General features: G+C 42.0%; 2 protein-coding genes across 4 annotated transcripts in view; both read right to left on the bottom strand.

Annotated features, from left to right (window-relative positions):
• The window catches only part of LOC147326655 (septin-7-like), a 67,544-nt gene extending 49,525 nt beyond the window's left edge, over positions 1 to 18,019 (bottom strand). Inside the window, exons 1-2 of one of the 3 annotated variants that reach the window (XM_086301994.1) lie at positions 17,696 to 18,019; positions 10,616 to 10,712 (exon numbers count right to left, since the gene is read on the bottom strand). In XM_086301994.1, coding sequence (XP_086158120.1) covers positions 10,616 to 10,712; positions 17,696 to 17,734 — 136 coding nt within the window. In that variant the 5' untranslated portion in view covers positions 17,735 to 18,019. Of the gene's footprint in view, positions 1 to 10,615; positions 10,716 to 11,178; positions 11,228 to 17,695 lie in introns of those variants that run through there. The other 2 variants (XM_086301993.1, XM_086301995.1) reach the window with 2 other exon arrangements.
• Positions 18,020 to 22,704: 4,685 nt separating this feature from the next.
• Positions 22,705 to 24,441, bottom strand: LOC147326656 (monocyte chemotactic protein 1B-like). Its single transcript, XM_086302647.1, has 3 exons — positions 24,280 to 24,441; positions 23,497 to 23,614; positions 22,705 to 23,407 (listed from the first exon to the last, which is right to left on the bottom strand). Exons 1-3 carry the CDS (start codon positions 24,344 to 24,346, stop codon positions 23,293 to 23,295), a joined length of 300 nt encoding a protein of 99 aa, XP_086158773.1. The 5' UTR covers positions 24,347 to 24,441; the 3' UTR covers positions 22,705 to 23,292.
• Positions 24,442 to 25,116: the final 675 nt, after the last annotated feature.

Genomic DNA, 25,116 nt, shown 5'->3' on the forward strand with positions numbered 1-25,116 from the left:
CTCTTTTAATTCTATTTTTTTTTTATACTTTTTCAACATGTTCAAAATAAAGATTCAATCAATCAATCAAACCCCCTACAACACCGGTGAACATCCAAGGGAAAGACATTGAGATAGTGGACTCTTATAAGTACCTGGGTGTTCACCTCAAGAATAAACTGGACTGAACTACAAATAGGGCTGCCACAAACGATTATTTTGATAGTCGACTAGTCACCGATTATTTTTGCGATTAGTCGACTAATCAGATCATCATCCATTGGACGTACAGCGTACAGCTTATTGCACCAGCAGCATCTGGTCTTATATAACTATCATTAGCTTACAGCTTGAAGTGTTTGTGCTAACTAAAAATAAAGACAAGATGGTAGTTTATTTTTAATGAAATTTGCAGATTGTTTCGGTGAAGTTTAATAAACTCCTTGCTTTCTAAAATATAACAGGACACCGGAGTATATTCTCCAGCGTCTCACACTTCTGATAATCAGCTGTCTGCTTGACAGTTTTAGCTGTGCAAAAACTATAACTTTAATCTCAGCCAAACCGATTTACTCAGGAACAAATAAAATACTAAAGAAAGCCAAACAATAACATTTTTAAGTTATCTAAGTGACATTATATATATATATATATATATATATATATATATATATATATATATATATATATATATATATATATATATATATATATATATATTTAACCTGACTAGCGAAAGACGGCGGTGGGTTTGAAAACGATTTGCCGGGAGTCCGGTGTTCTCACGGCTCTAGTTAGCCTTGCCCCCGCCTAGCTAACGAGCTAGTGGGTAACAGACGTCTCCGAAAACGTCGGAGCGCTTTTGAAAATATGTGGTGTCTTGATAAACTGAGCAGATATTTGAGGTTTACACAGCTACATTCTCGCCTGAAAATATGTTAAACGTTTATTTTGTGACCCAGAAAGAATAATAAGAGTAAAGTTAAAACTAACTAGCTGCCGCCCAGTGGCGTGTCTAGAAAATTTTTGTTGGGGGGGCCAGGTAGGGGCACAGATTTGGAGAAGGGTGGCAGATGTAATTGGCAGATAATGTTTAAAAAAAAATTCTACCAACCGTTAACCATAATTCAATAATCCTATAAACCTAATAACCAAATGCACTTTTAACTCTTATTAGAATGAGATTTTAACCACTACGGTGCAAAGTTTTTAGATACTGCGTTGATAAAGTACAAGAGATACAATCAGTGCTTTGTCAGTGTTTACTCAGCATTCAAGGACAGCAATATTTGCATAGTATTTTTACTGACAAAAACATTTTTGAATATTAAAATACGAACATTTGTAACATACAATTGACAAATTAGCCAGTTCCAATGTAAAACTTTATCTGCCTGTTAAAAAAAGAAGATAATCTTCTCACAAACTGGTGTTTGATTTTGAAACAGGAAAAAAGTGGGGAAACAACTGAAAAGACTAACATTTGAATAAAACCTGAAAGCAAGTAAATACTTTCTATGCTGCCTTATGGTAAACTTTGGTAATATTGATAAAGAACAGCACTGGCTGATGATGAAATACAGTCAGCTGGCATGGTGACACTGCCAGTATAACCTGCAGGGCTGGACTGGGACAAAAAAAATTGGGCATTTTCACTACAGGCCGACCCACCAGGTAGTAAAGCCATAAAGACTTTGACTGAAAACAAACCCTGTTGTGACAGTGATGTACACTGTCTTGTTGGTTTATGTATGATTTCTATACATTTTACGTCAGATAAAAACTTTGGTTGTAAGATTTAGATAATTATTTAATAAAAACTAGGTATTTTAAATGAGAATAAGAAAGAAAAGTATTTCTTTGTGCCTTTCCCTGTTAATGCCCTACCTGGCCCCCTGGCAAAACTTTCCTAGATCCACCCCTGCACAGTTACCAGCTGTCAGCTACATAAAAAAGGATCCTGGTGTTATTTGCCTCTCAGAAACAGTTCAAAACTTCCCTTCAACTCATTCATGTGACCTAAAAGGTAAACCTGTTTCTCCATCACCTGTTCAGCTCTGATGATTCAGTAAGGACATCTCCTGGTTTCATGTTTCCCTCTCACCAGATATCCAAACCGACATAATGACCAGCAGCTTTACAGCTGTGGCTCCAGCAAACATCAGCCGATACTAGAAATTAATATTAAATACATTCTAACAACAGCTGATCAAGCTTAAACGTGCTGCTGTTGTTTAGCGCAACATCTGCTGGTTTCCTGTTTCTGGTGCAAAGTGGGCGATAAATAAACAAGAGAGAAAAGCCGATCAGCTGATCATTGATCAGTTTCATGATTGAAGTAGCAACAGGAGGCAGGGGGAGAGAATGAGAGAAGAAGAGGCAGCTGTGCAGCGTAAAGACAGAATAACTCCAGCTTTGTGTCTTTTTCCATTCTAGCTAAAGTTCGGGACAAACTGCATCTCTTCTCAGCTCAATACGAAACGTGTAATATTTTCTCTGAATGAGGGACCATTCCATTTTTAAGGAGCCGTTGGCAACTCTACTAACCTTATGAATAAAATAAAGTTCACTATCAGTAACATCATAGCACCCACCCAGCTGTATAAAAACTCTGTCAAGCTGGCTAGAACGCAGTATGAGTTATTGCAACTGACAGTAAAAAGTCAGCACAATGAAAATAAACTCCACCTAAACTTGGTTTATATCTGACCCAGATAGACTGCAGGTCATAACTTCTTACCTGAAGTTCAGTTCACCTGACACTCGGACTGGTGGCCGCCTCGGGGCTCTCCTCCTGCCTCCCCTTCCCTCATCCACCTGCTGGCCTCTGTGGAAGCCCCGCCATAGCCACCACCAAACAACGGAGTTATTTCTACACATCGACCTGCATCTGGCCAATCCACCACCTCTCATTGTTCATGCCATTACAAAAAAAATAAAAAATAAGTCACCAGGCATATGCCCGGTATGCCCGATGGCCAGTCCAGCTATGTTAACCTGCAACCAAATCTGCAGCTCCATACAGCAATGTTACGACTTAGATTACATCTTATAACTCATAACTCGTATGTTAGCTGCCCTCAGTAGCATACTGTCTGAAATATTCCACGGCTGCAATAATTCTTTAAGTGTTATTTTTTTCCTTGGTATTCTAATTTCACCTTAGTTTACTAAACTCAAACTTAATATTACTTACCGGGACATTTATTCTGTCCTCATTTTCTTTCACCGAAAAATTGTTTCCTGCAGTGCCGTCTTTCGTGCTTCGCTCTCCTACCTTTGCTAACGTGATGCACATAGCGCAGAAGCCGATGCTGCATTCACTTACACTTGGATATCTGAGCGTCAACGTGAAAACATAATCGGACATTTGATATTTGATTGAATTTTATTGTTTTGCCTTTGGGGTGGCACCTGGGGTGGCCAGTCTGGTTGGGGGGGTGGCCTGTGCCCCCCCAGGCCACCCCGCTGGACACGCCATTGCTGCCGCCGTTGTTGACAACTGCGCTGGGCTGCGCTATGAATTCTGGGACACAGCTTCTTCTTCTTCGGGGTTTAACGGCAGCTGGCATCCTTGTACATGCAGTGCTGCCATCTTCTGTTTCAGTCCGTTATTACACTCTTAAATCCTACTACTCATTCCTGCGTCCTTTGTGATCTTACAAAGCTTCAAACGATGCGTCGACTATTAAATTAGTCGTCGACGATTTTAATAGTCGACATAATCGTGACTAGTCGACTAATCGTGGCAGCCCTAACTACAAATACAGACATCCTGTAAAAGAAGGGCCAGAGTCGACTCCACCTGCTGAGGAGACTGAGGTCCTTCGGAGTCTGCAGGACTCTGTTAAGGACATTCTATGACACTGTGGTAGCATCTGCCCTTTTCTATGCAGTGGCCTGCTGGGGGAGTGGCTGCACGGACAGGGACAGGAGCAGGATTGACAAACTGGTGCGGAGGTCTAGCTCCGTGCTGGGATGTCCCCTGGAGTCTGTGGAGGTGGTTGGCGAGAGGAGGATGTTAGTAAAGCTGACATCCATCACGAACAACCCACATCACCCACTGCATGAGTATGTGAGTGGGCTGAGCAGCTCCTTTAGTCAGAGACTGAAACACCCTCGCTGCAGGAAGGAGCGCTTTCGCAGATCATTCATCCCAACAGCAGTTAGACTCTATAACTCCTCAATCACGATGTCATAAGTCACTGGACACTGAACATCCACGGTCACCACTTCATGCATAATGGACCTTCCATGTGTACGGACATGTGCAGGTATATGTGTATGTATATGTATACTAGGGGTGCAACGATATTCGTATCGATATTGAACCGTTCGATACAGTGCTTTCGGTTCGGTACGCATATGTATCGAACAATACAACATTTGTAATTTATTTTATCAACTTTCCTTCTGACGATGCTGTCTGTGTTGAGCGCTCAGTGAATCTGCGTTCGACTACTCCGCCTAGGCTGCACTGTCAAGCGCAGATCCACTGAGCGCTCAACACAGACAGCATCATCAGAAGGAAGAGCGCAGGGCAAGCTAGTGAGACAGAAGTTAAGCTCTCCTTGCAACATGGCAAATTGAACCTCCCCCACCCTCATTCAGATCTGGCGTTTAGAATTATTTTGGTTTTCATGTGACGTATGACCCTGAAGGTAAGCCTTGGACAAAAGTAAAACAGTATGTTGGATGTGCCACGCAATGCTTAATTACATGGGTGGGAACTAGTGTGTTAGCGCAGTTAGCTCGTTAACGTGTTGGCCGTCTAGCCTAAGGTCATTTCAACGAGATTAACCTGAAAGCACTAGTGGGAACACAACGAATATGACTGCACATTTACATGATCCTAGTGCAAAGACAAGCGGAAGCAGACAAAAACGACAAGCATGCATGCTACAAACTTTACCCGAGTCATTTAGACAGCCGTTAGCACATGATTCTCCTTATGGGGACCTGATATGTTTAATATGCTGCTGAGAATATAGCCCAGAAGAAGCGTATAGTATAGCTTTTATTTTGGAAAGAGCCATTTCTCTGTAATAAACTCTCTTTTCCAAAGATGAGTGATTCCTCAATCAGATACAGGGCTCGCAATATCGCTAGCCCGACGTCCCGGGGCTAGCGATTTTTTCCAGCCGGGCTACCAAAATCTATCTCTGCCCGATTGTACTTATTTGTATTTTTGTATTTCCTTCTGATGTCTGTACCTGAGCTGAGGTGACGCAAAAATTTCCCTGTTGTGGGATCAATAAAGTCTTATCTTATCAAAAATTGCAAGTAACAAATATCTGTTAACCTGGGTAAGGTTATTTTAACCCCTCTCTCCTATGATCTGTGGGGGGGGGGGGGGGGAAACAGAAAAAAGACTCAAGGTGAAACAGAGCAGAGGAGAGATTTATTTTTCCTTTATTCCCCGAATAAATAAAATAAAAACCGAATTTCATTTAAAAAAAATAAATAAATAAAAAAAAAAAAAAAATCTCTGTCAGTGCGCCCCAGGCTACAATGTAGCTTGCCATCACCCGTGTGTGAATGTGTGTGTGAATGGGTGGATGACAGGTTGTGTAAAGCGCTTTGGGGTCCTTAGGGACTAGAAAAGCGCTATACAAATACAGGCCATTTACCATTTAATAGATTAAGAGTGTAATATTTACTTAAAATTCTTTTTGGGGGGGTTTCATTTTTGTTTCTAAGGTCAAGCCTTAACAATAAGCTCAAGTGTTTGCTTGCACTACTGGAATCTGAGCAAGTGAGCTGCAGGCATCAGCCCAGTCGTCTAATATTTCACCATCTGTCTTTCCAAAAGTGCGGCAGACAATGCAGGGCCTCAGAGGCCAGCTGAGCTTTCACACTTCGTGACAATGCCAAGTACAGCAGAACTGAAGCCAACCTTTAGTCTCAGACTGTAGCTCCAGTTGGCTGCTCGTCAAGTCAAAACATAATCAGCTCTTCTGTCTCTTTCTAACACTGGTATTTCCTTTTTTTCCCCTCTGCAACTTCTCCATTAAAATACATTGTTCTGTGATCGTGACTTTTATGAGCCTCATATTTGGTCGAGTCCGCATTTTATGATGCAGACGCAAATGTTTAACCTACTGCTCTGGAAATCTGTTCAGGGTAACAGTAGAAGTAAACGCCTAACATGACTATGTTAACAGATATAACAACAGAAGCTGCAAAAAGTGTTGAAACTGCATGAGCCAACCTCAATTACAAGTGGCCCTGCATATTTAATTGGTACTTTTAACCCGTTAAGCTCTTTATCTGGGTAGACAGAAACACACTAGTTGCTGTTTCAGCAACACTATGGATTAATCCAGAGTCTCAGCAGGTCCTTCCTGTCACATTTTTTTTCTCCAGTGCGTGTATGCAGTACCATACCAAAAACCTCCCTGTGATAAGATTCTTCGCCTTCAGAGCCTCGTCCCCAAAACCAACAAGTATTCGTGTGTAACTGAATCCTAATTAGCCAGTATTAATAAGATGTATTTTTTTTTCTTTTTTGTGTGTTTTCTTTTTAAGATTTCAAAAATGATAATTATGATGCAATTTTTTACCAGTAACCCTGATAAATCGGGTAAAACATGATGTACTAGAATTTGTGATCAGTGTCTTTGCACTCTGTGCTGTTTAAATAAAACAAGCGTTTTCAGACAACAGTGTGATGAATACAGGAACAGACTGCAGCTGAGAAACTTTCCACTGAACTTTCTCTTTAAAACGTGCTCGCTAGTTATGTGTGAAATTTATATGCTGCTGCATGCTAAGAAATCTGAGACGCGACGGAGGGGCCCGCGTGTGAGAAACCCTGAAACAGGATGGTGCTGATTGTGGATCTTTGTGGCCCTCTCCCAAACTGTCACTCGACTGCTCCTCCACAGTGGCTGTTTACTAAACAGGAAACTAAAACCCCCAGACTGAGACAATAATGAGTGGACGCCTCTTTGCGTTAATGTCTCTCTCCATTCACTGAACAGCTCGGGGTCACCACAGGCTACAGAGTTAGATTTATGACCTCTTAAAACATTTTAAAAGATGTTCAGTTTAAGACAAAAACAAAGAATATTTCTAAAGCACAACAAGAAATATTTTTCCCCAAAAGTCAAATCAGTAGCAAAACAGAGCAACAGCGATTGGTTACCAATATTGACTTGCTTTTACTTACTATGAGTTAGAAATGAGTCCATTCTTCAGTCTGCTAAAGACGATTCCTTTTCAGGAAGCCACTAAGAGCGTTTCCCAAAATTTTGGAATTTTTCCTTTAAGATCAACTCATATTGTAAGTTTCATTTCCCTGTTGTGGCCAAATAAGGAAGTTCGGCTACACAGAGCTAAGCACTAACGTCAGATGGTATTATTTACTTTAGGGTTAGAGATGGGGTAATAAAGCTGGAGAACGCAGAGAGACAAACTAACACTCCTGACAAAGAAGTATGCAAAACAAGAGAAACTGAAGCACACAGATAAGGCATGTGGATGTTTTTTTGAAGACTGGCAGTGATGAGAAACATGATTATTCTGCACTGTTGTTGTGCTGTTGCACGTTATTATATTCTAGTGTCCTGTTGCTGTATATACACAGTATATTGTATCTGAGAATCAGTATAAAGATAGAAAAGAATCAGCAACAAAACACCTACAGCCAGACAGATGTGTAGCTAAGTTATAGTAGCCGGCAAACTAGACACACGGCTATTACAGTAGAAACAAATCTGAATCTTTGTGTTGTGCCATTATATGCCCGAGTTAGGATTGCACTGGCTGGTGAAAAAAAACTTGGTGAAAAAGTGACCTTTTACATATTTAGCATTATGTGAAAAATACATAGCAAAATGTGTGACAGCTGAACAAACATGGAGGACATATTTACAACAACAACAAAAGTCGTATCTGTTACAATCAAAATAACCGTGGACCACCTTCTGCTTCAGATCTATATAGACAATCCAAGCCATTGTTCCACCACTCCCCTGTCCACTTCCCCTGCTCTGTAATGCAGTTAGCCACATTTTTCACCAGACATCCTGCAGCTTACTTTCCAAATGAAGTCATCCAAAACACACTGATGTGTCATTGTGCGTCCTGGCCAGAGGAACGTGAGAAAACCCTTGTGGGAAACTGTGGAAATCCATCTTTTACTAAGGTGACAGACACACTTTCTTCATCACTGAACAACACCTCGAAGCCACATCTTGCAGGACCTTTCCTCTCCTCAGGAACTCTCTCTGCAGGAGGGGGAGATACAGGAGAGGTGGAGGAAGATCTCAGCCTGGGCGTTTACTGTCTTATGTAGTCTGGAAGATGAGTGGATGGTGGGGTGGGTGCAGTTTTCTCTGTGGTGGGGTTGGGTGGACTGTCCCGGGCTCTGTGGGGCCGGGGGGCGCTGCTGCACTGGGCCCCGGTCTGGATGGGCCTGGGCCCTTTCCCTGGCGGGTCGCGGAGTATGGGAGTGCCTACTGGGGTCAGCGGGGGAGCTGGCCCCAGGGAGGGGTTACCTGCCCCTCCCTTCCTTCCCTCCCCATCTCCAGCTGCCTCCCTCTTCCCGCTCCACCACAACCACCCACACATGCAGGGCCTTGGAGTAGGGGTATGTCACCAGGGTGCAGAGGAGGCTACCCCCCCCCTCTGTCCCCTTCTGGCTGCCTCTGCCTCAATTTTATCCCACAACTTAGACATTCACATTATTCACACTCTCATTACACATACATATAGGATCTTGGGGGTGGGCACAATCACGGAGTCCAAATCACCATCAGGGTGTACACCTCACCCCTGGCGTCGTTGCCCACCTCTCAATTTTAAATACACGTAGACATTGAGGGCTAGCAGGAGGGACTATGCGCTTACCTGCTGCTCTCTGGCAGGTAGCTCCATGCCCTCCTGGGTTTTAATTGCACCTTAGAACACACATGCATCAACACTACAATGAGCGGGTGGAGGGAGGTTTGGAGTCTTCTCCCACCCCCGTTCTCTGCGGCCTGCTGGAGCGGGAGGGCTAGGAGGAGATGGCCGTCCGACTGCGGTCTGGGGTGTGGGGCCTCCCTGCTGCTACGGAGTCGGGGTGGTCTGCCTCTCCCCACCGCAGGGAAAAGGGTAACACCACCTGGGTCTGGGTGCAGTTCCCCCCTCCAGGGGCAAGGGTACCTAGACCCGGTTTGTAGAGTACGCTTGGGGAGTGTGATCGTGTGTACAGCGTCTCTTTATGTCTGTCTCCACGTTGGTTGAGTGTGGAGTAAGTGCATATGAGAGCATGAGGGTGGGAATGGATGTTTGTGTCTGTGTGTGCCTGTATGTCTGTGTCTATATGTCAGGTTGGGTATCAGACGCCACCTCTCTGGGGACACCTCAGGCCCTCCAAGGTTTGGAGGCCTATCTCCACCCACCACCACTTCCCCTGCCAGTGGCGGACTCCCTCAGGTGTCGGTGCGTTGGTGGTTCTTTGTGTCTGGGGATGGGCGTCCAGGTACACACCGGCTCACTCCTTGGCGGCCGCTTATCGGGGCCTGGAGCCTGGGGCTCGCTTGGGCCCCTTCGGAGGTGGGGTGCCCCCGGCCTCTCGGCCTGGGGCTCGGTCACTCAGGCACAGCTGGGGGCCGGCGGAGCTCATGGGCGCGTCACTGCAACTCCCCCTGGCTTCTGCTCCGTGGCTGCTGAGTGAGCCCTCATCTGGGACTCTCCTCAGCTCTTACTGGGACAGTGGCGCAGCTGCCCCTTTGTTGGTCTTCCATGGTCTCTTGTGTTCTGGGGGCCTCTGGATGTCTGGAGTTTTGATCTCCTCCATACCCGCTTCACACCCCGGAGGACGGGGCTGTGGCCCCCCCACACTCCCTAGCAGATCGTTACATGGAGAAACCTTTGGAATACAAGCGCGCTGATCCACACAGGTATGCACATGGGTGTTCACTGCTCGTAGACCCAAATTACACCTTTCTTGGCTGCTACTTCGAAGCACATCTGTCCTGCGTGCTGCACAACAACATTGAATATTTAGTATTTACTGCTGTTTACACTTAGCTAGATTAATGCGATGGTGTTGTGTTTAGTATGTTGCTTTGTTTTTTTTGCTTGTTTTCTATTCTTCTCTCAACAGGTGATCCAGGAGATTTTTATTTTTTTTCTCCCCCCCTTTCTCACTGTCCCTCTCCCCTTCTGTTTTTCCTTTCCTTCCTCTTTCTTTCTCCCTTTCCTATCCCTCACTCATGTCTGTCCCGTCTGTAACATCTGAAAATAAAATATAATAAATAATAAAAACAAAGATCGACCAAATGGACCAATACGGCAATGCCACGATGATTCAAAGTAAATCCATTGGGTATCCTTGTTGGTCTTCAGACAACAATTCTGATGGCTAAAGAACCAAATGGGACAGGCAAAAAAAAACAACAAAAAAAAAAAACAACAACACCTCGAAGCCTTTAACTGCCTTTTAAACTGTCAACTCTTCATCCTGAGCAGCTGAATGTGACATGTATGGGATGCCACACATGTTTTACTGTCTTTGAACCTGTGCTGATGACTCATGCATGCAGCAATGAAAAACACACAGCAGTGGCAGGTGTACACACAATAGAAGCAAACATGCACATGAGTGTCCTCACTTACAGTCAAGGTGTTGATGTTTCCAACTTACCTACAACCATTAATGTGAACTCAAACCCTCTTTTGACAGACTTCCGATACACCTGGTTGGGGAGGTTGGCAAAGCCCACGTAGCCCTCTAGGTTCCGCTGCTGAAACAAAAAACACACATTCTGTCAAAGAGATCAACAGCATGAATCAATAACACACTCAGACTCTTAAACACGCATCAGAATAAATATATGTTTAGAATAGCTGGAGCTTTATGCACTTGTTAAGACAAACAGCTGGATTTGGACACACAAGGTGACACAAATCTTGCTTTTGTAAACCTGTTACTAGAATTTTCCTGTGCTACAGTGGCAGAGCCTCTAAGAGATGAAGTACAGCTGGGTTCAATACATAAAGACTGTTATAAGGGGAACAGAAGTGAGTGGAAGAAGAGAGAAATAACAGGTTTTCTCTTCGATGGAAAGAGGAAGTCGAGTCAATTCTGTCAAAGTCCATGAAAAATGAAAGTGGAAAACACCAATACACGAGGCCAATCATTTCCTCAATAAACACAAGAACACACAAACAAAGAGAATGAAGACAAGCAAAGGAAGAAGGTCCTACGTGAATAGTGTCCATCATGTCCCGCATGAAAGACCGGTCGTACTGAAGGCAGGCCGGATCACTGATCTCCCTCTACCTCTCCGTATCTCCCAGCCTGCTGTCAAAATAAAACCCCGCCCTCCAAACACATCGATTGCTGACCTCTGAGGCTGCCAGGCGTGGCACTGATGGAAAGTGCAGCACTGAGAGGTCTGCTGGGGGTTAAAAACCACCCACAGCTAAAGTCAGCAGCCCTTTCTCCATTCCATAAACACTTTAACCATTTTTAGAAAAGTGTCAAAATTTGTGCGTTTCTCTTTCTGGAACCATTTGGAAAATTAGCCCACTGAATTTTCAAAATGGACTGCATCATTGCCAGTGTAGGAAACAGCTATTTTTATTGCAGAAATTTAACCACTCGATCAATTTCAGATGTTTTGCTCCTGAATTTCTTGTTTTTGACTTAACTAGTCAGTAACTAGTGTCAACTGTCCCAGCTGACTCTTGGTAAAAGGCAGAGAACGCCTCAGAAAGACTGAAACAGAGAGTGATAACCATTTCCTGCCACATCTACTTTTGAATCTTCTGTTGACCTCAGAGTGACGCTCTTCTTTAAGCCCCTCCAACCCAGAACCAGACACCACCATTATAATTACATTTGCTAACTTTAGTATCTACAGTGATATCATGCACTCTGACATTCAAGCTGTCATATATTGAAAGAGTTGTTCCATCCAATCTACTTCTTTTCCACATTAGATGTGAAGAAGATTCAAACAACAACTTGCTGCAAATCCTGAGCTACAGGTTTTAACAGCAAGGGTGTTTGTAGTAGAATCACCTATTGTATCGATTTCAAAATCCTAGGTGAGTTCCTTCTTGAGTTATCGCAATCACAGGATTTTCCGAAATCTTGACCTCTGGCTTTGAGGTCGCTGAGATTCAAACTTGTCCGAGAATTTTAGTACATACACCTATGGTATACATTTGAAGCTCATTCCTTCTTTCTCAAGTAATCACATTCACAAACTTGGGTGTAAACATTGCCCACCCACCCAACGACAACACTCAATTAACCAGAAAGTGCCACAAACCCAGCCAGAAGATCTGTGAGCTAAAACAAAAATTTCAACTTACATCAGTCCCAAATTATTTAGAGACAAAATTTAGATATGGTACAGGAAAAAAAGCTTCTTTGTGACTGCAGTCAAATGATTCATACCATGTTGATTTCAGCTTTTTTTAGTACATTTACTAACATTTTTAGTGCTTGTGTCCATTTATGAAAAACTCCTCTGGAGTATTAAGTTATCTGCTGCAAACCCTTAAATTTACAAACCCTTGAAAATTTACAAAAATTAATTTGATGACATATTTGAAGTGCAACAGTTTTATGTTAAACTCTTTTATGTTAAGTTTTATGTTAAGTCACTGCAAAGGCTAGATGATTTGTCACAAAATGGACGCCTCCATTCCACAAGCAAAACAATGTGCCTGGAGTTTCATGTTTTTAAAATGCTGGACAAACACTATAATAAATTGTATTAATGGTAAGTATAAATGGTCTGATTCTTACATAGTGCTCTTCTACTCTCCCGGAGTACTCAAAGCGTTCTATACAACATGCTGGCTGTAGCTATATTTTTACATTTATAACTACAAAAATGACACACATCAGGTTCCTGTTCCTCGGGGAAACTTCCTGCCACGGATCTAACCTGATATTAACACGGTACAAGCCTTAGATCTGTGATATTCAGAAAACTAAGTTACACACCACCATCAACAGTGGATATTAACAGCTCACAGACAGCAGCAAAAAAAGAAAAAGAAAAAGAAAAAGGAAGCAATCTATGCAAATAATCAATACTAGGGATGAACACAGGTCAACAGCAGGCTTAACTACTCTGAACTTGCCTGAAGCACTTTCCAGTGTTTCCATGCCTGAGTCACACAGACGCTAGTAGAGTGTGTGTTACATACGCAGCATTGATCTTCACAGCACCAAACAGAGAAAAACACATCTGAGCCACATGGCCTGAGTAAAGCTGTGTGAAAAAGAAGAAGCATGGAACGCTGATCTCATGCGCTATAGTCATCCACGAGTGCAAATTCATGCAAGCATGACGATATAAAGATATAGAGAAGCAAGAAAGGAATGATGAAGGACAACAGCAAAAGACACATCAGTGTGGTACTTTAATCCACTCGTTTGACTCTCTCGTTCTCCAAATATACAGTGGATATCTCTGTGCAAAGTGCTCCAGGGTATCACTCTGTGCTACAGTGACAAGAGGGCAGCCAGTAATATCCACTTCCAGTTCATAATTCAAAAGGGCTGCTTTAGAATACAAAGAAGAATAGACGTATATAAACCGTGTATACACTGTTTATGAAAGATGGATGTTATTACGAGGATGTCAGCAGCCGGTTCTGGAATACATATTCTGAAGCTAATATTAGCAAGCTACATCTATAAACTGCATGGATGAAAAGCACTTACATCCATACTTGTTAATTAGCACTAACAGACTAATTACACTAAATACTACCATTTTAACTTTGGGAGAAGTGAAGCACAAACTTCTTGGAGTGTCTGTTCCTCACAGAAAGCCATGTTTGTCACATAATTAGAAAGAAAAGCAAACTCAAAACACCAATAGCAGAAACAGTGGACAGCTTAACAGAGGTGACACCTAACAGTCATATCCGTTTTTGCAAAAACACTTCTGGTCCTATAAAAGTCTATACAGCCTCTGACCTCTGAAAAAAGAATCCACCCCTCACTCATCACATCTGGTTTCAGAACCAGGAAGCTTCATAAGGAGATTTGTGTCCATATTTTACAATCTTTCATGTTTGATCTTATATTTATCTCTTTTTAGTATGCCATGCTTAAGTGTACCTGCTGTTAGCAGGAGGGACAACGCAGCATGGAGGAACTTGAGAGTAAAAGGCCTGTAGTTTTGTGTAGCTTTTCTTATTAACTCACATGAACAACAAAGTGTAGTCAAGCAAGCTGATTGAAAGGGTCAGACTGCCTTCACTAGGGCAGGGCGATATGACCAAAAATATTTATCACGATATACATTTGAAAATTTGCGATAACGACATAACTGACGATATAATTGACACTAGACAAAATACTTTACAACTCCACAACTTTATTAGTGCAAAAAACCCCATCAATGTATTTTCACTTAAACAAGCAGCTGTTTTTTTTATGTGCATTAAACTTATATAAAAATGTAACAGTGCAAATTCCTTGCTAACAGTTTAACCAAAAGGCATTTCCAGTGGAAATTGGCCGACATATCCTCAGCATAACCATGTATAATATCCACAAAACTTAAGAGGTTATACACACACAATACAGTAACATTATGTTGAAGCACAGTACGTATCACTCCGCGAGGCTCCTGCCTACGATAGCCGTAATGCTCCGACAATCCATCAAGCGGTGCGGCTTCGTAGCTTAGCAAAGTCGCACTAAAACATTTGAGACTTTCGAGCGCCATGTACATAAAATCGTTTCGAGGTCAGTAAACACAACCAGAGTTCATACATAAGGCACACGGGATTATAAGGGCACTGTCAAGTTTCAGAAAAATCAAAGGATTGATTTTAAGTGTGCCGTACTTTCCAAACAACACGGTAAAAACGACGGCCCGCTAGCATGCGCTACGAAAAATAGTGCTTTGTTGTGTATCTGACGGACGAGAGCCAAACCAGTTCCACACCACTGAAGTTGCAGCATTTTTACAAACCAATTCTGGTTCATCAGTTTCATTTAACGATCCACTTTCGCCCTTCTCATTATGCGTGGCCGCCATGTGCGTATGTAAACAAAGGCACTACGCATGCGCGTTTTACCCATATTCTATCGCAATATTTCATTTTCCTATCGTTGCCCAAAATTACTATTACTATTACCGCGAACGGTATGATATAGCCCAGCCCTAGCCTTCACCCTCTATTCCACTTCATCACTGTGGTTATGTTCAGTCTATGGTCTGATTTAGAATCTAGATCCTACAACGTAACCTACATAAGTGGCCAACGTCATTGCCGGCATTTATGCTGATGCATCATGTGTTAAGTACTGTGTAGTTGTGTCCCAATGTTTTATTTACGTTGCCAGCAGACAGAAACAAATAAAATGCTGGGACTTCCCCCTCCAGGGTCCCCACTCTTGTAGCCATTTTTCTTTTTCCCCTGGGGGCACTTCACAGTATGCTCCCTCACATCCATTAGGGATAGTTTCAGTAACCTACCTCCAGACATATGCGAGTACTCCTGCTGACGCTATAATTATTATTTCTTCTTCCAGGGAGGTACGTCAGGTTATGGCAACTGTTTAAGAAGGTTCCTCAGTTAAGTGGAAGATTTCACTCTGAAGTGTAAACCAGCAGAAACATTTGCTAGCAAACTTTAATCACACTTACAGTAACATAATGAGATCAACTTGATGTTTAATAATTCACATCACCTGACTCTTAGAGCTCCATTGCACACCTGATGTGTTTGTGTGTGATGGGATGCACTCACAGTGAGAATAGAGAAAGGAGAGCCTAGCATGTCCATAAGTATTAGCTGTATACAGATAAAGATTCTCACGCTGTGCTAAAATTAAACAAATGCAGGAAAAACAGGTGATTCTGATTTTAGTTTATTTATTAGTTATAATAAATCCACATTCAGTAAATTTATATTCTTGGATGTCTTCGGTTCATTTTATTTTTACAAAGATAGGAAAACAATGTTCCCTCGTGGTGAGGTATACAGCTCACTAATTTAACACTAGCTCTGAATTAGAACTCAGTATCAGCTCATACCCAAAACCAAGGCATCTCTACTGCATCAGACAAGTAAAAAAGTTGGGTAAGTGTATCTCTGTTATTACCTTGCTTGAATGAAGCATAACAGGGCTGCTGCCAAAGTGTGTGGCTGCCTGCCAGATGAGAGTAAGTTCCAGCTGCTGCCCACACCCAAATCTGCCACTGGTTACATAAGATACCACCTATGATGGTTGATCTGTTTCCATGTAGCTCACACAGTACACTGCAGTGGATCTTTAACTATATGGAAGCATGTATTAGTGAAAACCAGTCAGCATTTAGCTCACAAAAAAAAGTGTGAGTGGGTGGTTAGCGGAGAGTCTGTGGATCAGATGGGACACTACATGAATAAAATAGTATGCATGCACTATCATACATCACATTTCCGCATAATATTCACATTGGTGTAACAGCTGCAGTGTGGCTATTTCTGACGAGAAAGTGACTAACTGAGCAACAGGCAAGGGACTGTAAAGAAGGAAGTAATGGGGGATGAGAGAGGAAGGCTAGTCAGTCCATACCATTCATACTACCCCATCCCCCAGTCTAACCCAGTGGTGATAGTAGCTGCTTGGTTCACTGACATCATCTGTGATGCCAAGTCCACCCCCTCATGCATGCAGCAGCTGATGCTGTGGCCCTCTCACTGCCTCCTCAGCTGTTTTCAACTTCAATATTAATGCATTGTGTGCTAAATAATGCATCGCTTAAACGTTGATTCATATGAGCACAGTGAATGTATGTTTTCTTTGATTATTTTTTAGCACCGTGCACACTTTTATGCCTGGGGGAGTCACTGCCAATCACCTCGTACTGGATTACAGAAACAGATGCGGCAGAAATACAATGTGTGCTGTGTTGTGTGGTGAGCAGGGACTCATTGCTAAATCTAAGTGTCAGTTTAAAATGCCCTGAACAAAGCCAACAACATGCAAATAAAGAGGACTGAAAGGGCCACAGCCCCACTGACCCGAGGGTCAGGGCCACTGTGCCAAAGCTGTTGTTAAGAATATTAAAAAGTGATATTTCTTTAAGGGACTCTAGCATGGAAAAGCAAACCGATCTGAGTCTCACAGTCGCAGCGTTTAAAAATTAGACAAGTAACTCTGTGTAAATACTCCTAAAAGAAACCCCACTAAGCCCATCTCTTTGTGCACACAGCGATAATTGACACCAGACCACGTACCCCCCGATACGTGCTGCTCTGTTATGGGAGCTCTCAAGCCAGGCTCTGTTCAAAACAGTGACATTTTATAAGCAACACCATAATTGCGCTGTCCAAAAGGTAAATTGACACAGAATCCACCTCCACATATTAAAACAAATTAAAGTCATTGTTCGTCATTCAAACATCGCTTCATTTATAAAACGAGGCTACACAGGAGGAATGAGGCGTGATTCGCTTTAAAATGATGCCATATAGTGAAGTACTTATTATATGGTCAATCAAATTTAACGCCGGAGTGTTCACCACATTATATTCATATCGCAGGAGATGAAAATTACGTCTTAGTCAAAGGCTGGTATTTGTAAAAATCCGAACCACCCTAAAACGGAACATTTTTTTAACGGAGCCTGGTCTGCAATCCTCCAAGTCAATACCAGCGGAGCCAGAAACCCACGGTAACGGTTGAGTTTATTATAATACGTTTATTTGGCGGAAAAAGCCACAGACGTGTTGTGAAGAGTGGTGTACTTACAGCGATGCTGGGAACCGCGGTTTCTGGTCGCTCGATCATCGTGAAGCCGAACTGTTACCACCCAGCCTTCAACGGACACTCACCGAGGCATAAACCGACAAACGTCCGAGAGGGTAACGAAACAACGAGATGCTCACGGCTTTCTCACTAAATAGCCGTCTTTTGGTTCAAGAAAAAAATAGCAGTGCGTCTAAAAATGAATGAATGCGGTTACAGTAGATATGGCCGCTGACGGACACAACGGATGGGAGCACGGTGAAGCGAAAACGCTCCAACGGTCGCTTTTCCACAGGCGGAACACCAACGGGATTTATGCAAGGCCACATCCGGTTGGGAATTTCAGAATAAGACGAGGAGCGCGCCTATACCGTGTATGGCGCTCGTGTGTTTTTGGATTTTATTAAAAAAAGTATCCGCTAATCGGCTTGTTAGTTTAGATACTTTTTAACAACTATATCAACAATAAAAAGACAAGCATTATTTGAACATCACTAGCACTGTCACAGATAAAAACACAACAAATAAGCGTACATAATTATACATCTAAACACAGAGTCAAGCACAGGGTTTTTCATTTATTCTTGTATACAGACGCCTATACACACATGTAGAAAGAACAAAAGGGCATAAATAATGGGCAAAACTATGAAGAAACGCTAACCTATAGAAAATAGTTTTTAGCAGTCATTTAAAATGAACCACAGATTCTGCCTATCAGATGTGTGCTGATGAATGCTGTACCAAAGTTCGGTAATCTTATTTAATTTTATTCTTTCCCTATTTGTCTGAATCAACCTTCCTACAGCATCATTTTGACAACTGATACGGTTAGGTGCGAAACTTCCGGTATCCCGCTAGCAGTGTCTTCATAACTTGACCCTCCCGCAAGAAATCCAGATCCGCCTTCCTATTGGCCAAACACAAATATGATGGGCCTCTAATTGTGTTTGTGGGGCCTTCATGTGCTGGAGGCAAAAATTTGCTTTCTTCACAAACCCTGGACACTAACCAAGCACCAGCAAACAACAAAAGGAAGTGAGAGAAACTGTGAAACAAAGTGTACTTAGAACCACCACAGGCTTATGAGTTAGTAATTGCAAGCAGCAATCAATAAATCTTTTAAATTTTTATTCAGTAACATCATTCTTGTGGATAACTCTCATTTTGATTATACAGTGCTAATGGTCTTGTGGTGAATGTCATAACAAACAGGAATTTTTCCATGTGCTCACCCCTACTTGATTTTTAGCTGCACTCATGAATAGATTACGAAAGGGGCCAATGGCACACAAACAAAGGGGGCTGCAGGTCAGTGGGGCCCCCGTACAATAGTGTGACTGTTACATTTTGTCAAAGTCAGTAACTAATCAAATCACAAATCAAATCAAATCACTTTTTATTGTCACATCACATGTGCAGGCACACTGGCACAGCACATGCGAGTGAAATTCTTGTGTGCGAGCCCCACAAGCAACAGAGATGTGCAAACACAACAACACAAACGAGCAAAATACAAGAATGGCCAACCTGAAACTAATAAATATATGTACAATATATAATAGTGTATGCATTTCTGGATGTGTATACTAAATATTTTCCTACGTGTGTGTGTGTGTGTGTGTGTGTGTGTGTATACACATTTTTACAAATTAAATAGTAAAAAAATAAAATAAAATAATAATAATAATAATAATAATAAAATATATAAAATATACAGAGTTGAATATGTGCAGAACAAGTGGCATTTATATACAGTGTGGAGTGCATAATGTTGAAGTTCCAGTAGTGAAGCTGAGGTGTCTATGAAGTGTTCAGCAGTCTGATGGCCTGATGGAAGAAGCTGTCTCTCAGTCTGCTGGTACGGGACCGGATGCTGCAGAACCTCCTTCCTGATGGAAGCAGTCTAAACAGTTTATGGCTGGGGTGACTGGAGTCCTTGATGATCCTCCCCGCTTTCCTCAGGCACCGCTTCCTGTAGATGTCTTGGAGGGAGGGAAGCTCACCTCCAATTATCCGTTCAGAGCACCGCACTACTCGCTGGAGAGCTTTGCAGTTGTAGGCGGTGCTGTTGCCATACCAGGTGCCATACCAACTAAAAGTACACAAAGTACACAAAACAATTGCAGTGATTTTAAAGTATCATAAAGCACTCATACTACCTGACAGATTCCTGGTTGTTTATGGGGATCTGCAGGGCTCTATGGTAGGACTGATCGAACCTCTTTACATCATGCATGCTTCTCTTTGCCAACATTATTACTATACTATACTATAGAAAAAAAAAACAGATACCCAAGAGTAGAATGGGAGGCAGACCCCTCAGCTATCAGGTCCCTCTCTTGTGGAACCAGCTCCCAATTTGGCTTTAGAAGACAGAGAGCCTTTCTACTTTTATACTCAACTATTGTATTCTCATTTACTTCATAAATTTTCACTGCTGCTGCTCCCAGTATGGGTGTCTGCTTCCACACAGACGGGTGGGGCTGGGGGGGTGGGCTTTTACATAGCTGCACTCAAGAGACCAATTGTCTCTGAATGCATCCAGTAAATCAAAGTGATTAGATGTGTGGAATGAAAAACAGCAGGGCTGACCTCTCTTTGTCTCAGACACAAGCAATAAGCTGTAAGTAAGTGCAGTGTGTCTTTGAAGCTTCTTATCAGAACCTTTCTGACAGTTTAGTCAATGAAAATCAAAAGAGCTTGAGTTCAGGCGTTCGTATTGTGGTGGCTTGGATAGTTGCACACTCTAGTGGGAAACAAAGAAACTGCCATTAATTCTTTAGAAAGTAAAGGAGGCCATGGCTCTTTTTAACACATTTAAGTTTATATCTGCTTGGCCCACTTTTCAATTCAATTCAGTTCAATTGCAGTTATTTATATAGCGCCAAATCACAACAACAGTCGCCTCAAACCGCTTTATATTGCTCAGTAGATCGTACAATAATACATACAGAGAAAAACCCATCAATCATATGACCCCTTATGAGCAAGCACTTTGGCGACATTGGGAAGGAAAAACTCAGCAGAACCAGGTTCAGGGAGGGGCGGGGCCATCTGCTTTGACCAGTTAGGGTGAGAGAAGGAAAACAGGATAAAGACATGCTGTGGAAGAGAGACAGAGATTAATAACAAGTACGATTCAATGCAGAGAGGTCTATTAACACATAGTGAGTGAGAAAGGTGACTGGAAAGGAAAAACTCAATGCATCATGGGAATCCCCCGGCAGCCTACGTCTATTGCAGCATAACTAAGGGAGGATTCAGGGTCACCTGGTCCAGCCCTAACTATATGCTTTAGCAAAAAGGAAAGTTTTAAGCCTAATCTTAAAAGTAGAGATAGTGTCTGTCTTCTGAATCCAAACTGGAAGCTGGTTCCACAGAAGAGGGGCCTGAAAACTGAAGGCTCTGCCTCCCATTCTACTTTTAAATACTCTAGGAACAACAAGTAGGCCTGCAGAGTGAGAGCGAAGTGCTCTAATAGGGTGATCTGGTACTACAAGGTCGTTGAGATAAGATGGGGCCTGATTATTTAAGACCTTGTATGTGAGGAGCAGGATTTTGAATTCATTCTGGATTTAACAGGAAGCCAATGAAGGGAAGCCAAAACAGGAGAAATCTGCTCTCTCTTTCTAGTCCCTGTTAGCACTCTTGCTGCAGCATTTTGGATTAACTGGAGGCTTTTAAGGGAGGTTTTAGGACATCCTGATAATAATGAATTGCAGTCGTCCAGCCTGGAAGTAAAAAAAATGCATGAACTAGTTTTTCAGCATCACTCTGTTACAGGATATGTCTAATTTTAGAGATGTTGCGAAAATGGAAGAACGCAGTCTTACATATTTGTTTAATATGTGCATTGAAGGACATGTCCTGGTCAAAAATGACTCCAAGGTTCCTACAGTGTTACTGGAGGCCAAGGTAATGCCATCCAGAGTAAGAATCTGGTTAGATACCATATTTCTAAGATTTTCAGGGCCGAGTACAATAATTTCAGTTTTATCTGAATTAAGAAGCAGAAAGTTAGCGGCCATCCAGGTCTTTATGTCTTTAAGACATTCCTGCAGTTTAACTCATTGGTGTGTGTTATCTGGCTTCATAGACAGATCTATGTCATCTGCATAGTAGTGAAAATGTATGCTATGTCTTCTAATGATGCTGCCTAAGGGAAGCATGTATAATGTAAACATGCTTCCACAGGGTTCCTAGCACTGAACCCTGTGGAACTCCATAACTGACCGTAGTGTGTGAAGAGGACTCTCCATTTACATGCACAAATTGGAGTCTATTAATTAGATATGATACAAACCACTGCAGCACAGTACCTGAGATACCCACAACGTGCTCTAATCGTGCTAATAGAATATTATGTTCAACAGTATTGAATGCTGCACTAAGGTCTAACAGGACAAGCACAGAGATGAGTCCACTGTCAGAGGCCATAAGAAGATCATTTGTAACCTTCACTAAAACTGTTTCTGTGCTGTGATGAGCTCTGAAACCTGACTGAAACTCTTCAAATAAGCCATTCCTCTGCAGATGATCTGTTAGCTGTTTGACAACTACTCTTTCAAGGAACACTTGCTCCTTGCAAAGAATATTGTTATTCAGGAAGTGATCGGTATTGAAGTTCTGTACACTGTAAATTTACAGGAGTGCTGGCATCATGACCCAGCTCTAACTAAGCAGCAAAGCACGAGCATGACCAAGAGCTTTGAACTGATGCTAACTTAATATAGCAACCAATCTGCACATCACAGGATGTGATCTGTTTAGCTGGGCTCTCTGGTGTTCCTTTGGAAAACCAGCAGTTTCTTTACCGTTTATTTAAGTGGCACAAATTGTTACTTTATGAAAAAAAACACTAAAAAAAACTGCAAAGACAAACTTTCATTTATTCTTTAATTTTAATTTAGGACTCAACTTAGTAGTAGCATGCAAAAAACAAAGTGTTTACAAACACTAACCAAACTGCCCATAGGGATACTGGAGATGTATACAGTTCCAGTCTGGAAGAAGACACACAATGACAAAGTTTCACTGATCCTTTATCCTTTATTTTGAAGTGAAGTTATCAGCACAATCATAAAAACACAAATACTTAAGTTTTACATCAAAACCAAGCAAACTGTCCACAGTGCAGGAACAGTGCTGCAGCCCATAGCTTATACTCTGCTGTTTACTGATGACACCATGTGGAGGTGGGAGGCACTGCTCTTTCACAAAGAACAGCTTCTCAAGTCATTTCAGATTACACTCCAAAGTATCACAGTGCTTACGGTCAGACTTTCAGTGTTGTATTAAGCAAAAACACTCGTTATTCAGTATAATAAGATAAATATTCAAAGTCAGAAATGTAAAAATATTAAATATCAGTATTAAAAGAACGACAGAATAAACAAACAAAGAAATGTTTGGATTGCAGGAAATTATTCCTATTTGCAAATGAATCTCATAATTATGTCTTTAAGTATAAGAATATCTGATACAGATTCAGCATGTAGACAGAAGAGCTGCTGTTTGGTTATACAAACTGCCAGCATTTAAACATATAAACTGTCCAGCTTTTGTCCATGAAGGCTCTTCCACAGTAGTTTCCATGGTTACAGGTTGGATGTCTGTCCTGGGACGGCTTTGGCATCCAGGTAGCTGATGAGCTGCTTCACCCAGGGGGCTGAAGGTCTGACACACAGCTGTCGGCCTGCCACTGTGTTCAGCCTGAAGGTTCACAGAAAGAGGAGAGTCAGAGGATGGAGGGGCAGGTTTGGTGATGGTGGTGATGTGTGTTTGTGAGGTTGTGTACTTACAGGATGGCGGGCTTGGAGCAGCGCTGGCTGGTCTTGACGTAGCTGACCACTCTTCCTTTAGGCACTTCCTGGTCATTGAAGCGGAAGCAGCACTTTTTTGGGCCAGCACCGCGCATACCTGCAAACAAACAGGAACAAGTTAACAACTGAGCCACTGACACAGCACCACATCATCTGCTTCCTGGTTTTTGTTCCGATTCAGTTTCCTGCTGGCTGGTGTGAGGTCACATCTGATACTGTATGTTTAGTTGATGACACTGTGCAACTGCTCATTTGTTCCCCTGAGTTATGAAGTGGTCAGATTTGTCATGTGACCTGTCCTCTGTTTACTGTATCTATGAAGTAATATGTTAATATTAAGTTTAATGCTGCATTAACATTAATTATTTTCATATTGCACATTAGAATGGACTCTTTATCTTAGACAAACTACTGAATGCTACAGCTTTAATGGTTCATGACTTTAGCTTCAGAAATAGAATTTCTTTCTAGTAACTCCTATGAATGAAAAAGATTGAAGAAAAGTTTCATACATTGTTTATCAAAAATAAAATCAATAGCTTGCTATTAATGGTCTATTAGTTTGTAAATAAAACAGCCAAGAATTATTGTTGCTTTGTAATAAAATTAATGATTTGAGTGATTTGTTTTTGGTTTTCTCAATTAAAAATTAAAAAAACATTTTTTATTGTTACGTATAAACGCTGAATATCATATTAATATTAATTTCAAATTGTTATTCATCACACAGTGTAAAGGTCAGATCATTAAAACGAGCCTTACCCTCAGTCAGAGCGATGACAGCCAGCATGAGCACAACCACAGACAGAGCGAGACGAGGAGCGGCCATCCTGAAGTTTGTTTGTTGGCTTCGTGTTGCAACAGTGGATTAAAGTCTCAGCTGAGCTCTGTCGGCTTGTTCTCTGTGCTGTGTCACTGCTGTCCACCTGCTTCACATTTATACAGTTGGAAGAAGAAGCGGGGCAGACCCTGTTGTGCATCTTGGAAAGTTTGTGACGAGTCGAGTTTCACTAAAATGAGGAACTGTTTAATTTCTCTTTTTAGTATGCCTCTCTATCACACTGACACTGCAGACCTTTCATTGTTGATGCAGTGTGAAACAGTTCAATGTTTATAAAAAGGACACATATCAGTATTCAGACATGTATTTGTTCAACCCCGTGGAGTTTCCCCTATATATGGATTAATATGGACTTAGCTGCCTGCTGCGTCCTCTTTATGCTAAGAGCAGTCCCACCTTTCAGCCACTCTGCACATTTCGAGCTTTCTTAGGGTAAACTTTTATTCTGAGTCGATTCCCGTGTCTGAGTCCAGCTGTTGTGAAACTGTAACAGCAACATAAGTGATACTTGTTTTACAGTATTGGAGCGCTCTCATAGGGCAACTTTATATGAAGAAGAGCAGAAACAAATGTTCCTCAGATTTCAACCTTTTTCTCTCGATGTGGCTGAAACACAGTCTGGTGAACATCCAGACAATCAGTTAATAGAAGAAGATGAAATGGGTTGAAGATGGACTTCAGGAGATTTCTGGAGTGAAAAGTCCTGAAATCACCAAAGCATTTGCTCATAGCAGGTCATGTGACTGTGGGGGTTTCTG

Source organism: Aulonocara sp. 'chitande type north' Nkhata Bay, linkage group LG7 (assembly GCF_057382095.1).
Source record: "Aulonocara sp. 'chitande type north' Nkhata Bay isolate Kocher_YH1m ecotype deep benthic linkage group LG7, A_spYH_male_GT1.1, whole genome shotgun sequence".
Lineage (NCBI taxonomy): Eukaryota > Metazoa > Chordata > Actinopteri > Cichliformes > Cichlidae > Aulonocara > Aulonocara sp. 'chitande type north' Nkhata Bay.